The sequence below is a fragment of the Gossypium arboreum genome, chromosome 12 (assembly GCF_025698485.1).
Source record: "Gossypium arboreum isolate Shixiya-1 chromosome 12, ASM2569848v2, whole genome shotgun sequence".
Taxonomy (NCBI): domain Eukaryota; kingdom Viridiplantae; phylum Streptophyta; class Magnoliopsida; order Malvales; family Malvaceae; genus Gossypium; species Gossypium arboreum.
In genome coordinates this window covers 6,774,777-6,790,477 of record NC_069081.1, presented here as the reverse complement: position 1 = coordinate 6,790,477, position 15,701 = coordinate 6,774,777, and the positions used below count along the sequence as shown (strand labels likewise).

Sequence of the window (15,701 nt, the reverse complement as noted above, 5' to 3'; positions counted from 1 at the left end):
TAAAATCGCAGGTGTTGGAACAATTAAAGTTAAGATGTTTGATGGAGTTGTCAGAACACTTAGTGACGTACGAAATCTTCCAGAATTGAAAAGAAATTTAATTTCATTGAGTACTCTTGATTCAAAAGGGTACAGATACACAACTGAAAGTGGGGTTTTAAAGATTTCCAAAGGTTCCCTTGTTGTGATGAAAGGGCAGAGAAAGACTTCCAAGTTATATGTTTTGCAAGGTTCTATTGTTACTGCTGATGCAGTTGTCGCTTCCTCTTCCTTGTCAGATGATGATATTACTAAACTTTGGCATATGCGCCTAGGGCATATGAGTGAGAATGGCATGGCAGAATTGAGTAAAAGAGGACTTCTTGATGGGTAAGGAATTTGTAAACTGAATTTCTGTGAGCACTGTGTTTTTGGGAAGCAAAAGAGAGTTCGATTCACCAGAGGAATCTATAACACGAAGGAAACATTGGAGTATATTCATTCTGATCTGTGGGGGCCATCCAGAGTGCCTTCGAGAGGTGGAGCTAATTATATGCTAACCTATATTGATAATTTTTCCAAAAAATTTTGGGCGTTCTTCTTAAAGTAGAAAAGCGATGTGTTTTCCACATTTAAGTCTTGGAAAATTATGATTGAAAAACAGACGGGAAAACAAATAAAATACCTCCGCACAGACAATATCTTAGAGTTCTGTTCTAATGAGTTTAATAAATTGTACAAGTCAGAAGGGATCGTGAGACACTTGACAGTTCGTCATACTCCGCAGCAAAATGGAATTGCAGAACGAATGAACAGAATGATCATGGAGAAGGTTCAATGTATGTTTTCAAATGCCAACTTACCAAAGTCGTTTTGGGCCGAAGCAGCCTCTACTGCATGCTTTTTGATCAACCGATCCCTATCCGTTACCATTAAGAAAAAGACCCCACAAGAGGTATGGTCTGGTAATCTTGCAAATTATTCTGATTTAAAGATCTTTGGGTGTCCGGTGTATGCTCATGTTGATAATGGAAAATTGGAACCGACATCCATTAAATGTGTTTTTCTTGGTTATAAAGCTGGTGTAAAAGGGTATAAGTTATGGTGTCCTAAAAATAGAAAAATTGTGATTAGCAGAGATGCTGTTTTTGATGAAACTGCTATGCTGCCCAACTTATCTCTTAAAGACTCTTCCAATAAAGAAAATCAAAAGTAGGTGGAGCATCAGATCAATACAGAGTCGACTCCTCAAGCTAGTACAAAAATTGAGAATAGAGTTGTTTCTTCACCACAATACTCTATCGCCAAAAACAGAACTAGAAGAGAAATTAAACCTCCAAATAAGTATGCCGAGGCTGATCTAGTTGCTTATGCTTTAAATGTGGTTGAAGATATAGAAGCAAACTAAGAGCCATCTAATTACTCTGAGGCGGTTAGCTGTGAAGACTCAGAAAAATGGATGTTTGCTATGCAAGAGGAGATGGAATCACTTTACAAAAATAAAAAATGGAATCACTTCACAAAAACAAAAACTGCATTTTTGCATGGAGAATTTGAAGAGGATATTTACATGCAACAACTAGAGGGTTTTACAGTCTCAGAAAAAGAGGGCTATGTTTGTTTGCTGAAAAAGTCCATTTACGGTTTGAAAAATCACCAAGACAGTGGTACAAGAGGTTTGATTCCTTTATGACTTCTCATGATTTTAAAAGAAGTAGTTTTGACAGTTGTATTTACTTTAAGAAAAATAGTGATGGTTCTTTTGTGTATCTACTTCTTTATGTTGATGACATGTTGATAGCAACAAAAGATAAATGAGAGAAAAGAAAGGTTAAAGTCCAACTAAGTGAAGAGTTTGAGATGAAAGATTTGGGACCAGCAAAGAAGATACTTGGTATGAAGATTCTCAATGATAGAAAAGCAAGTAAATTGTACCTAAGTTAGAAGGGGTACATTGAGAAAGATCTTTGCAGGTTCAATATGCAGATTGCTAAGCCTGTTAGTACTCCTTTAGCAGCCCATTTCAGACATTCATCTGCTTTGTTTCCACAATCAGATGATGAGATTGAGTACATGTCACATGTTCCATACTCTAGTGCAATGGGATCTCTCATGTATGCTAAGGTTTGTTCACGTCCAGATTTATCATATGCAATTACTACTGTTAGCAGATATATGGCGAATCCTGGAAAAGAAAATTAGAAAGCAGTTCAGTGGATTTTAAGATACTTACGAGGCACTACTGATGTTTTCTTACATTTTGGAAGAACTAGAGATGGAGTTATTAGGTATGTTGATGTTGATTTTGCTAGAGACCTTGATAGAAGAAGATCTCTCATAGGTTATGTCTTTACAATCGGAGGTTGTTCAATCAGTTGGAAAGCCACTTTGCAAACTACAGTCACTTTGTCTACCACTGAAGCTGAGTACATGGTGATTACTGAGGCTTGTAAAGAAGTCATTTGGTTGAAGGGACTCTTTAGTGAACTCAATGAAGACCTTCAAATCAGCACAGTATTTTGTGGCAGTCAGAGTGCCATCTTTCTTACAAAAGATCAAATGTTTCATGAGAGAACAAAATACATTGATGTTCGGTATCATTTGTTTGTGATATTATTGCTCGTGGCGATATTGTTGTGAGCAAAATTAGTACTCATGAAAATCCTATAGATATGATGACTAAGCCACTTCCTATAACCAAGTTTGAGCATTGCTTAGACTTGGTTGGTGTTCATTGTTGAAGTTAAACCCTTAAGGGGTTTTATGGAAGAGGTGGAGAACTTGTTCGTTGAGAGTTCGCGATGAAGAACTTGTTCACTGAGAATTCGTGTCAAGGTGGAGATTGTTAGAATTAAGTGACTCGAATCCTTATTTAAATAAAATACAGTGGTAAAATAAAATAAAAGAAGAATCCATATAGAATTACACTTCGTTGATTTTATTTTAGAATATGGTTTTTTAAACCTTTTTAAATTCTATCTATTTGATATTTATTAGAATAAGGTGCTTCAGTCTTACTAGAATATGGCTTCATAAGCCTATAAATAGACATAGTCTATTCCACTTGTAATAATTCAAATTCGACATAGTGCATTTTCTTCTCCTCTACCTGTGGTTTTTTTCCGAAAGGGTTTTCACGTAAAAATTTTTGTGTTCTTTAGTTTGTTTTATTTTATTTTATTATTTCACACAACTCAAATCAAAAAAAGAACTTAACTTCTAGATGTAAATTTATGCACAACTAATTATCACAATATACCAATTTCATCAACATTCCATGTAGAACTTGTACATTCAACCATCCGGATGACCCAACAATGATGACTTTTACTATTTGCATATTCTACCATCCCGAGTGGCCCAACAATGATGGCTTTGAATATTTGCATATTCTATCATCTTAAGCGGCCTAACAATGATGGTTTTGAATCATTATATCGTGTTAAAGTAGCAACACCAACATTGTTTATGTTGCTTATGTTTGGTCTATTGGTCTGATTAATTGTTTTCTGTTGATTTGTTAATTGATTCTTTAGTCAATGTTTAATTTAATCAGTTATTCTTTTTTGCTAGCACTGTGGGTTGTCGTGGGATATGTCCCTAGTTTTAAGGGTAGTAGTGTTTAATAAGGTGTAAGCCTATATAAGGCACTCAGTTGATTTCAGAAATTATTTACCAGTTTAGTTCAGCTTCCTTTGTTTTTTATTTTTTTCCTCTATTATCTGCTGTGTGTTCCTCATTTTGGTATCTGAGCCAGGTTTTATATTGTTTGTTGTGTCTCTTCTTGGCAAAATCAGCAGCCTTCATGCCATCGGTGGAGTTAAGAAACTCAAAAATAAGAACTACAACACTTGGTAAGCATGTATAACGTCGTACTTGCAAGGCCAAGACCCGCGGGAGATGGTGAATAAAAGCGAAAGCATGCAACTAGTGGCAGAGCCTATAACAACCCATTTTTTAGTGATGCCAGAAACGGTGGTTTCGGAACCCCATTTTTGATATTCGAGTCCTTCAATATTATTATTTAACATTCATGAGGTTACTATAAAATTTAATTAAAGTTTGATCCATTAATTTTTCAATTGGATATATAGTTAATTATGGTACAAGAACTAAATTCTAAAAGTGGTAAAATTTTATTGCTATGAATTTTTAATTAATTGAAGACCACTTGATCAAATGAGCCCTTTTTAATATAGTGAATGATGGTGATGGACAACTATCATCCACCTAATTGGCTAATTAAGGTTAACATTAGTTAATTATTAATTAGTTAAGTTAATTATAATTAATTAAAGTTTAATCTTAGTATAAAAGATAAATCAAAGAAAAAAATAGTCATTTTTCATGTTCATCTTCTCCCCATCGTATCTAAGAAGAAGAAAAAGGGTTTCAAAGCTTTCAAACTTTGGTCCCTAAATTGGTAAGTGACTTTAAGTCTGTTTATTGTAAATTTTATATTTCTGAGGTCCTAGAAGCTTGATTTAGCTAACTTGTGCACCAATTTGTAAAACCTTTAAAGTTTTCAAAATTTTTCATTTTTGATTTCTTGAAGTTTTTGGTGCTAAATTGTTTGATTTTAAGCTTAGAAGTGAAAAATGACAAGTTTGTAAAGTCTAATTGCTAGTTTTTTAAAATAAGGACTAAAATGCATTAATTTAGAAAATGGTATAATATTTCTACAATTTTGTATAATATAGGGTTATAACAGGATGAAACTGAGATCGGTTTCAAAATCGAAGCTCAAATTTGAAAGTTATGGAAATCTCAATTTTAGGGACTAAATTGAATCAAATTCAAAACTTTAGGAAATATTTGAAAAGTGAAATTGAAGTGACTTATTTTTATAATAAGATGAAATAAGGTATTTGGAATTGATAAATTGAAATGAATTATCGTATAGATCGGGAATTGAATCAATCAAAGGATCATTGAGGAAAACACAAAATTATGTATTAGTCATCGACTTCTTATTTGTTGTTGTTTCGACCAAGTAAATTCATATGGGGCTTACTTTATTAATTCATGATTTTTTATTTTTATTTTTTTGCTTTCTAGTTTGAATTGTTATGAATATAATGTCTTTTGGCATCTAATGGCCTAAATCTTAAAATATGAAATATATGAAAAATACGAATAGGTGCATGGTATGGAATGGATGTGAAATGTTATATGATTAGATGATATGTATGTGACGCTATTACAAGGATTGGAATGATACAAAAACTGTAACAGTGCCCATGTGAACTTAGTAATCAATTAGGTTACGAATAACTTACCATTAGGGCCCCAAAAAGGAAAACAAGTGTTTGATTAAGGATTAATATGATGAATTGAGATCCAGCATCTATTGCAGATTCTCTAAAGCTTGTGAGAGCAACTTTAGTTTGAAGCTTGTGTGAGCAAATCAGTATCATGTATCCGATTTCAATTTATTATAATTCTCTAGACGAAAATAGAAATGAAAATGGTATTAAATGGTAACAAAATGATTGAAAAGAATTCTTATGAACGGAATTATACATGTTTGCAATTTGATTATTGATAAGTTCTAAAAGTAACATGTTTCAACCTCATTCTTAATGCGTTTTTGGGTGATTATTCGATGTTAATTGTGAATTTTATGCTCCTAATCCTTTAAATACATGTTTTGATACTTAATAGAGCACTTGAGAGCGAAAAATGAGCAAATATCGAAAAATTGGAGCAAGCTACAAGGGCCACACGAGCTGACCCATTGCACACAAACCAGCCACATAGTCGTGTGACCCACATAGACACGTGGTAGGTCATCTCGTTTTCACGAGATTTCACACCCAATTTCGAAAAATCACTATTTATAGGTTTTTCGGGCATTCTAAGACGTATGGTTGACCAAAATGAGAAGATTGAGTGAATTGTCATATAATAATTAAGAAATCAACTTGAAAAACATCATTGAAGTCAATTCTGAAGCAGGTTTCCATCAAGATTAAAGATTCTCATTTGAATTCTTAGGAGATTATGACGAGTCTTTCGGTTCTATTATCTCTTGGATCTTTTTATTTTAAAAAATGATCTAATTTTTTAAATACTTAGGAAGATAAACCCTATGATGGATTTTAACATTTGATTTTTATTTGACGTAATAAATACTTAGTTTCTTGTTCTCAATTATGTATGCTTAATTCTTATTTTGATATTTCTAGTGATATTTGCATAATTTAGAGATTTCTACAGATCAAAGTGCTAAGTGAAGAAATTGCATAATTTAGATTGATAGTGACTAATGAAATCTAGGCAGATTCGTTCCTAGGTATTGTTTCGCTTCTTGGTTGTTAATCGATTATTTTCTTGGTTTTTGCTTTGATGTGTTTGTTAGTTAATTAATTTAGTTAATTTTAACTTGTACTTTTAATCTTTTTAGGAAGGATATATTTAATCACCATATCTATACTATTAATTGATAGGTGCACTTGCCTTAGTCAAATTTTTAGCTAGTTCCATGGACATCAAATTTTGGCGTCGTTGTCGAGGACTAGAATAGTAGGAAAAATTTGTTTCTTCTAATTTAGCCATTTTATTTTAATTTTAGTTTTTTTTTTACTTTGATTTTTATCTTCTATTATTTTTTCTTTTGTTTGATTCTTATAGGTTGATTTGGTTTATGACTAAAGGCAACCCGTTGGAACCATTAATTTTTTACAATGAGATTGAAAAAACTACTCGCAGAAATCGAAGAGAAGTTAGAGAAGCAAGGCAATGTCAACAGATTTTAATAGACGATCAAGAGCAAAAGGACATTACCGTTGAGATGGATAATAATCCAAGTAATCAGCAGCCTTTTATAGCTCCTGCTCCTCGTGAATCGAGTATTCTCAGACCAACTATTGCTGCAAAAAATTTTGAGATTAATATGAATATAATTCAGATCATGCAGCAGTATGTTTAGTTTCATGGGTTGCAAGGTGATGTCATACGTTTACAGTTGTTCCCATTCTCTATGAGGAGGAAGACAAAATTAATGGTTGAATTTACTTCCACGGGGTTTCATCACTACTTGGGCTCAGATGACTAAGAAGTTTTTGTTGAAATATTTTGCACCCTGGCTAAAACAACTAAGTTGAGGAATGACATCTTTTCTTTTGTTCAATTTAACATTGAGACGCTTTACGATACATGGGAGAGATTTAAGGATTTGTTGAGAAAGTTTCCTCATCATGGACTACATTTGTGGCTCCAAGTTAAAACTTTTTACAATGGTTTGAACCCCTGACCAAACAGATCATTGATGCGGCAGTTGGCAGAACAATGAATAACAAGACACCTGAGGTAGCCCAATAAATTATTGAATAGACGACACTGAATAACTATCAGTGGCAAGTTATGAGAACGAAGCTTACTAAGGCAACCAGTGTTTTTAATATAGATGCAGTTGCTTTGTTAGCGAGTTAGGTGGAAGGTCTGAGTAAGAAAATTGATGGTTTAAGTAAGAATAAATAGATGAATCTAGTAATGCAACTTGATGCGACAAGAATGGGGATGATCAATCCGGAATGTTTACCCTTTAATTCTAACATGGAGTTTGAGCAAGTTGACTTTATGGGTAACAATTCTAGAATTCAGAATAACCCCTATAGCAATAATTAAAATCCAGGATGGAGGAATCATCCAAATGTTTCTTAGGGGGTCAAGGAAATCAAAGGTCACAACCCCCTCCGGGTTTTCGGTAACCTTATCAGCGAGAAAAGAAGCCGAATCTGGAAGAGATGTTGACTAAATTCATTTTAGTGTCAGAAATTAATTCCAAAACATTGAAACGGCATTGAGGAATCAGCAAACATCTATCCAGGGCCTCGAGAATCAGATTAGTTAGCATGCTAAGTTGATTTCGAAGAGACAACAAGTTAGTTTACCTACTAACACTGAAACCACCCTAAAAGAGCAAGTTTACGCGGTCACTGTACGAAGCATGAAAGGGTTAGTCGAGCCTTCAAAGAAGCTGAATGTAGACGCTAATGAGAAAATTGATGGGGTTGAAGGTTACAAGAAAGACCATAAGCCAGTGGTTAGATAGTACAAACCACCAATTTTAATCCAAAAAAAAGTGAAGAAAAACCGCATTGATGAACAATATGGTAAATTTCTTAAACTTTTGAAAATTTTACATACTAACTTACCTTTTGTTGAAGTCCTTTCGCAGATGCCTAATTATACGAAATTTTTAAAGGAGGTGTTAATAAATAAAAGGGAGTTAGACGAATTTTCCACTGTGCCAATAGAAGCTAAAATGTGCACCTATTTCATGTGGGGTCTGAATGAAGATATACAAATGTTAGTGGTAGCACTTGAATTGAAAAAGTTTGTGGTTTTATCTGAAAGAGCACAGAAGATGGATGACATGCGCAACAAAAAGAAATAGGCCAAATCGAAGCTCTGAGATTCCGGTAAATGTAGTATAACCAGATCGTTTCCACTCCTCCATCGAAAAAAATCAAATGATTGTTTCTCATTTCTGTCAAGGTTTTTAAGACGCCAAGACCATTTAAATTATTCGATAGCCTTGCGAACGAGAAAAACCTGACTCTAATTAACACTCTCAATTGCACAGATCATTTAAATTAGATGGCTAGCTCCCTTGACATCATCCAATTTCACACCCAATTAGACCAAGACAATTTGTTCTTCAATAAAACAAAATAACAATTACAAATAGAGTTAAATTTAACAATGTGTATTGTTCAAAGCATCGAACAATGAGCCTTTATCAAAATGAAGCCAAAAGCGATACTAAGAGACGATCTTTATCTTTCTTGTAATTTAGAGAAAGAAGCGAATATAAAGGAAAACATGAAATGAATTGCGGTTTTAGGTCTCAAAGTTCAAACACAAAATTTTTGTTAGCCTTGGTCTAGATTGAAATTTAACTAGACATAATAAAATAATAACAAAAGAAAATTACAAACGAAATAAGGAATAAAAGTTGGGACTAACGTGAACTCGGCTACGAGTTGATTCACGATTTAAGTGTCTCGTTCGTCCAAATAGATACTTGCTCGGTTACTAATAGAAAATATGATGAAAATAAATAAACAAAGGATAAACTTGGATATAACTTGTGAATATAGACAACCAGAAAAGAACTGACGCTATATAACAACGCGACCCGTTTTCTATATTGTTGTTAACACTCAAAAGTTTTGATGGATAAGTTTGACCCCCACACTTTGGGATGGAGAAGAAAGTGATAAGATAGGGTTGGTGAATGCCACAAGAAAGGAATTTCTTAATAAGTTCAGTAAGTTCTTAAAGAACAGAGAACTTTACTAAAATGAATAGTTATCATACAACGTCTAACCATTACAAAGTTTAAACTAAACTATTTATAGGCAAACAAAGGTAACGCGAACGACCACAAATCAACCCTTAATATTGTTCTAGAATATTCCTAAAGTTATTAAATTGGTACTCTTCATCGAACATCTAAGGGAGTTTCATAAATTCGTTCATCCATGCTTAGCTAAGAATAAAGATGTTCAAGCTTCCATATATGCACTAGAAATAATGTTGGTGGTTGCTCATTAGGACACCATAAATGCAACAATAAAGCTATAGTATATTTGGACATAATTTAACACACTTTTAAAACACATTAAACATGCTTAAATAAACATGCAATAAAAAGACATAAAATTAAAAGACATATTTAAGACTCTCCACTCTAAGACACATTAAAACCATGTAATAACAATGACACAATTATAACACATATTAAAGACAAAATAATAAATAAACTTAATTTCAAAAAAAGCTATAGAATTAAATTACTAAATTAAAATGAATCATTGGCTGCCAACCTCCACATGCAAAATTTTGCATGAAATTAAACAATCTCATCTTGCATTTAGGCCTTCTATCTTAGCCCAATTTCAGATTCTTTTAATCGAATCACATGACGTACCCGATATCACGTCAGGTACGTAATGGGACTTACATTTATATATAGAGAATTGGTACTTGTATATATAGTAAAAGATAGATCAACAATGGAGCACCAAATTTGGTAGAATCCATATCCAAAATTCATTGAAAAATGTAATGGGCTCGGAAACAGAACATTTTTTTCTCTTGTTGAGATGATGATGATAGCAAGGCCATGGTTAACTTGGTAAGGGAGATTGAAACCGTGACTTGTTCCATGTTTGAGAATTTGTTGTCCCTTATCTCAGGGCCAAAACAACAATGAAAGAAGACCAGCTGGTTGTTAGTTTCCAGAATCGAATAGCAAACAGGAAGAGACATTAATGAATTTGAAAATGTTGATGCTGGTTGTGGGTCAGGAGATGAACACATCATGTTGAGTTGCAAAACCAGCTAAAGGACTCGCATTGGCTAAAAAAACAGTAGTAATAATAATAAAGAAATAATTTCATTCCCATACATGTGTTGCTGCATAAAAAAAATAAATTGTTAGAAGCAAGCGGATCTTGCCTCCTTGCAGAACCTAATCAACAAGACAGCAATAACAAGAAGACGACGAGACAAGTTAAAAGCAAATGATTCATTAATACAAGGCATTGAATGTAGTACCACCGTGCGCATTATTATATAATATTTGTATATATGGATATTATGGCATTGAAAACTAGTAGTGTTTGTTGCTACCGAAGGGTGATGAGATGTTGTGATTGTGGAGAGGAGACACAGCAGAAACATTTTGGCGATAGTTATGGGGATCGAGATCATGTTAGTTCATGTTGCTTGCTTCCAATTGATATTTAAAATGGTTGAGATTCCTCGTGTCTGCCCTCAACCTGTAATATATATGTTGAGCAGATGGTAAGAGGACTACAGCAAATAGCTAAGCAGAGTTGAAAACACATATCGCTTTTGCATAACAAGAAAATGGCAGCCTCTTACCATGCTCGATCAAACAGCTTGCCCTCAAGGCAACACCCCATCGTTTCACAAATCGACGAGAACTTGAACCGATTGAGGGCATCTCAATCAGCCTCCACATCATCATCCATAGGCCACAATCTAAGTGGTCTTCAGGATTTGCATGAATGTGTTGATGTATTGCTTCAATTTCCCCTCACCCAACAAGCTCTCGACCAAGAGAAGCAAAGGGAAATGGTTGAAGAGCTTTTGGATGGATCTCTCATGCTCTTGGATGTATGTACCACTGCTAAGGATGCCTTGTTGCAGACAAAGGAATGCACACAAGAGCTTCAATCAATTTTGCGCAGAAGACGTGGAGCCGAAGGGCTTGCTAATGATTTTAGGAAATACTTGACATCTAGGAAAGCCATGAAAAAGGAAATCTGCAAGGCGTTAAAGAACTTGAAGCATATACAGAATAAACTCAGTACTCCTGGCGAGAATGGAGCTGTGATTAGCGTCTTAAGAGATGTAGAAGCAGTTACCATCAGCGTGCTAGAATCCGTATTGTCCTTTATTTCAGGGCCAGAGGCAGAATCAAAATCGTGCCGTTGGCTGCTGGTTTCGAAGCTAATGCACCAGAAGAAAGTAATGTGCGAGGAAGAACAGAAAGCAAATGAAATTTTGAGTGCTGAAGCTGCAGTGCGTTCCTGCACGAAATCTGAAAACATGAAGCATGTCGAGAACGTGCAAAAGGAGCTTCAAAGCTCAGAGTTGAGCATCCAAGATCTTGAAGAAGGCCTTGAAACCCTCTCCAGGCGTATGATCAAAACTAGAGTTACTGTTCTTAATATCATCAGCTGTTAAATATTGGCATCGCAGTTGCACATATATACTGTAATTTTACGGAGGTTATACAATAGAAAAGAAATACAAAGATTATACAATCTTCTTTCTCAAAATTCTACCTCTTGTGAAATCATTTAGTTATATTTCCAAAATGGTTGCAGTAATTTTTTACTTCAAGCATATTCAACCACGAGCAAGAAAAAACTTGAAAAATACTTTTATCCAGCACATGCTAATATCCAAAACTTACACCCCAATCCCAGTAACTTAAACCTACCTTTAATTTTCCCAAGCTGAATTATTGAGCCTCGTCATCACTACTGGTATCTTGGAATATCTCAGGAAACATTTCTATGAATATGTGACCTGCCACGATTCCTCTTGTCCCACTGAAGACAATGGAAGACTTGCTAAAAATTAAAAACTCCATGCCCGTCAGTTTATCACATGGAAGATGGCAATGTAAAGATGCTAATTGGATATTATGTTAATCATAAAATTTTCTTATGTTAGGGGAAAAGGAAGCAAGGATCAGAAAGTGGATCTTGTTCAACTTCAGACCCTTCTTTACTTGGTTATCAAATTGCATGAAAAATAATGGTAAGTGCTAACACACACGTGGAAATACTGAATTGGTTGTCTGTTTTTCCTTAATATATTTGAAAAATGTCACCAACTCCCGTGCGTTGGCAACTAGGATGGTTTCAACGTGTGCAAAGAAATGGCAAGGATATATATATTAAAGTGCTTGGATAGTGAGCTGGAGAGATGGTAGAGGGGAGACATTTCATGAACATTGCTGCCACCCTTTTATCGAGATCTTAATTAATCATGTCAACATTAGCAGATAGAAGAAGCATTTGAGGTTCCCTTTGTCTCCGTGAATTGATATGAATAAACATATATATAACTTGGGAGCAGATGCCTAGTATTTCAGTGAAAATTGCAAGAAACGTTGATTCAACAAATAGGCTTCTTTGCTCAGAACAAAAAAAAAATGGCAGCCACTCGATCCAACAGTTTCCCCCGCTCATCTAGACAACACCCACTAGCAACAGAAGTTAATGAGCATTTGAATAGATTGAGGGCTTCTAAAGAGGCATCTACTTCATCATCATCAATAAGCCATAAACTAAATGGCTTTCAAGATTTGTATGATTGTGTTGTTAAGTTCCTTCAGTTGCCTCTGTCCCACCATGCTTTAGCCCACGAATGTGCTGATGAGTTGTTGGATGGTTCTCTTAGACTCCTCGACCTTTGCAGCACTGCTAAAGATATTGTGCTGCAAACAAAAGAAAACGCAAGTGAACTTCAATCGGCTTTGCGTCGAAGGAAAATCGGTGAAGCCGAGATCGTAAGTGAAGTGAGGAAATACATGAGCTCCAGGAAAGTTGCCAAAAAGACTATCCACAAGGCATTGGGAAACTTGAAGGTCATACAACGGAAAAACACAGTCTCGCCTTCAGAAACTGTTAGCATGCTGAAGGAGATTGAAGCAGTGACTTGTTCTATGTTTGAGGATTTGTTATCTCTCAACTCCAGACCAAAGCCTGGAAGTTGGTTATCAGTTTCAAAACTATTGCATCAAAGAAGAATAGCGTGCGAAGATGCTGGAAAGAACGTGAATGAATTCGAAAAGGTTGATGTTGCTTTGAAATCCTTCGGAATAACCAAATCTGAGATCATAAATCTTGAGATGCAAAACCAGCTAAAAGACTTGGAGCTGTTTATTCAGGATCTTGAAGATGGACTTGAATGCCTCTTCAGGTGTATGATCAAAGCAAGAGTCTCGTTTCTTAACATCCTTACCCTGTAAAAAACCAAACCCAATTTTGGATTACATCATGTATAGAAATCAAATATACATACATACATACATATAAATGAAATACTCTTTTCCATTTCCATACGACAAAAGCTCCCTGTTATTTTTCCTCTCTCAGTAGCATTTGTTTTAACCTTCTTTTCTTCCAGAGAAAACAAAAAAGTTACATAAAACAGTAACTAGATAGTAATGAAACAAAGTTAACGTTGGGTTTTTGTATATTACTTTCTTCTTAAATATGATGTAATTAATTTATCAAGTTTGAGGCTGGTAGGATTCCTTTTGTCTCTAAATTAAACAACAATCAATCCATTCACATGGATGCATGCATTAATAGTGATAACAACAAGCTTATATTCAAATCTATCACACGTTTCAATTGATGAAAAATGGTGAGGCCAGCTTATTACCAAATATCAACCATTAAACTGCACTCTTTTTTTCTATTTGTTGGCAATATGTGTAGAAATTATTAAGTTTGCATGCAGATATTGCCTCCGTCTGCCACAACAAGATAATCGTATAATAAACTCCACCCATTTTTCTGTTTGTTGCCAACATGTGCAACATGCACCTATTGCATGCAAATCACTTGTTTTTACAAATAGTTGAATTGTTGTAAGAACAAAACAACTCTCCAAATAGATAAGGGAGGTGAGTTTATGTCAACTGAATTTAACACCTTTCGTGAAGCAAATGGAACAAACAAAGAGTTCACAACATCTTATACATCTAAGCAAAATCACATAGCAAAATGAAAGAACTGCACTGTTGTTGAAATATGCAGAAGCATGGTGAAACAGTTGTCGCAAAAAGACCTAAATTGTGAAATCAATAAACCAAAAAAAATGTATAAAACTTAGTCTAAAGTTAAATTTAAATTTGCTAAATACCTAAAATTCTAATTAAAACCTAAAAAATAAATAAATATAAAGGGCCTAAATTTTATCAAATTTAAGTAAGATCTAAATACCTAAGCAACTTGTTAGAATTAAGTGATCTCAATCCTTATTTAAATAAAATACAGTGGTAAAATAAAATAAAAGCAGAATCCATATAGAATTACACTTCTTTTATTTTATTTTAGAATAAGGTTTTATTAAACCTTATTAAATTCTATCTATTTGATATTTATTAAAATAAGGTGTTTCAGTCTTACTAGAATATGGCTTCACAAGCCTATAAATAGACATAGTCTATTCCTCTTGTAATAATTCGAATTCGACTTAGTGAATTTTCTTCTCCTCTGCCCGTTGTTTTTTTCCCGAAAGGGTTTTCACGTAAAAATTTGTGTGTACTTTATTTTATTTTATTTTTTCACAAATTGGTATCAGAGCTTCCGAGTTGTTCATCTCAATCATGGTAATGACGTCTTTGAAGTATGAAATTCTGCTGTTGGATCGCAACACCAGATTTGCATTGTGGCAGATTAAGATGCAAGCAGTTCTTGCGCAGATGGATATGGAGAATGCCCTACTAGGGATAGATAAGATGCCTTCGACATTAATAGATGAAGAGAAGAAGCGTAAGGATAGAAATGTGTTAACACAATTACATCTGCATTTGTCCAACGAAATTTTGCAGGATGTGATGAAAGAGAAGACCATCGCTGCATTATGGAAGAGGCTAGAACAAATATGATGTCGAAAACTCTAACAAGCAAGTTGCATATAAAGCAGCGTCTTTATGCTCATCGTTTGGAGGAAGGTGCGTCTGTACACGAACAGTTAACAGTGTTTAAAGAAATTCTCTCAAACTTGGACGCTATGGAGGTTCAGTATGATAAGGAAGATCTAGGGTTGATTCTACTTTGTTCGTTGCCCCCGTCTTATTCAACCTTTAGAGACACGATTTTATATAGCCGCAAGTCTCTTATAGTTGATGAGGTTTATGATTCTTTGACCTCGTATGATAAGATGAAGCATCTTGTGGTTAAACCCAACTCTTAGGGAGAGGGTCTCATTGTTCGTGGGAGACAAGATCGGAATGCTGATGATGATCGTGAAAAGATACAGGAACGGAATCCTCGCGGTAAATCTAAAGGTAGATCAAAGTCTTCAAACAGAGGTAAAACTTGTAACTTCTGCAAGAAGAAAGGGCACATTAAATCGGAGTGCTATAAGCTACAAAACAAGACTAAAAGTGAGGCTGCAAATCACAAGGGAAAATAACCAGAAAATTTCGGTGA

General features: G+C 34.6%; 2 protein-coding genes and 1 non-coding gene across 3 annotated transcripts; 2 read left to right on the top strand and 1 right to left on the bottom strand.

Annotated features, from left to right (window-relative positions):
* Positions 1 to 7,078: 7,078 nt before the first annotated feature.
* Positions 7,079 to 7,185, bottom strand: LOC128285779 (small nucleolar RNA R71). The gene has a single exon (XR_008276329.1). It is a non-coding gene; the product is annotated as a small nucleolar RNA R71 (small nucleolar RNA).
* A 3,678-nt stretch (positions 7,186 to 10,863) lies between these two features.
* Positions 10,864 to 11,795, top strand: LOC108478814 (uncharacterized). The gene has a single exon (XM_053022872.1). The coding sequence runs from the start codon at positions 10,864 to 10,866 to the stop codon at positions 11,704 to 11,706; it is 843 nt and encodes a 280-aa protein (XP_052878832.1). The 3' UTR covers positions 11,707 to 11,795.
* A 523-nt stretch (positions 11,796 to 12,318) lies between these two features.
* On the top strand, positions 12,319 to 13,504 carry LOC108477796 (uncharacterized). The gene has a single exon (XM_017780289.2). The coding sequence runs from the start codon at positions 12,686 to 12,688 to the stop codon at positions 13,502 to 13,504; it is 819 nt and encodes a 272-aa protein (XP_017635778.1). The 5' UTR covers positions 12,319 to 12,685.
* Positions 13,505 to 15,701: the final 2,197 nt, after the last annotated feature.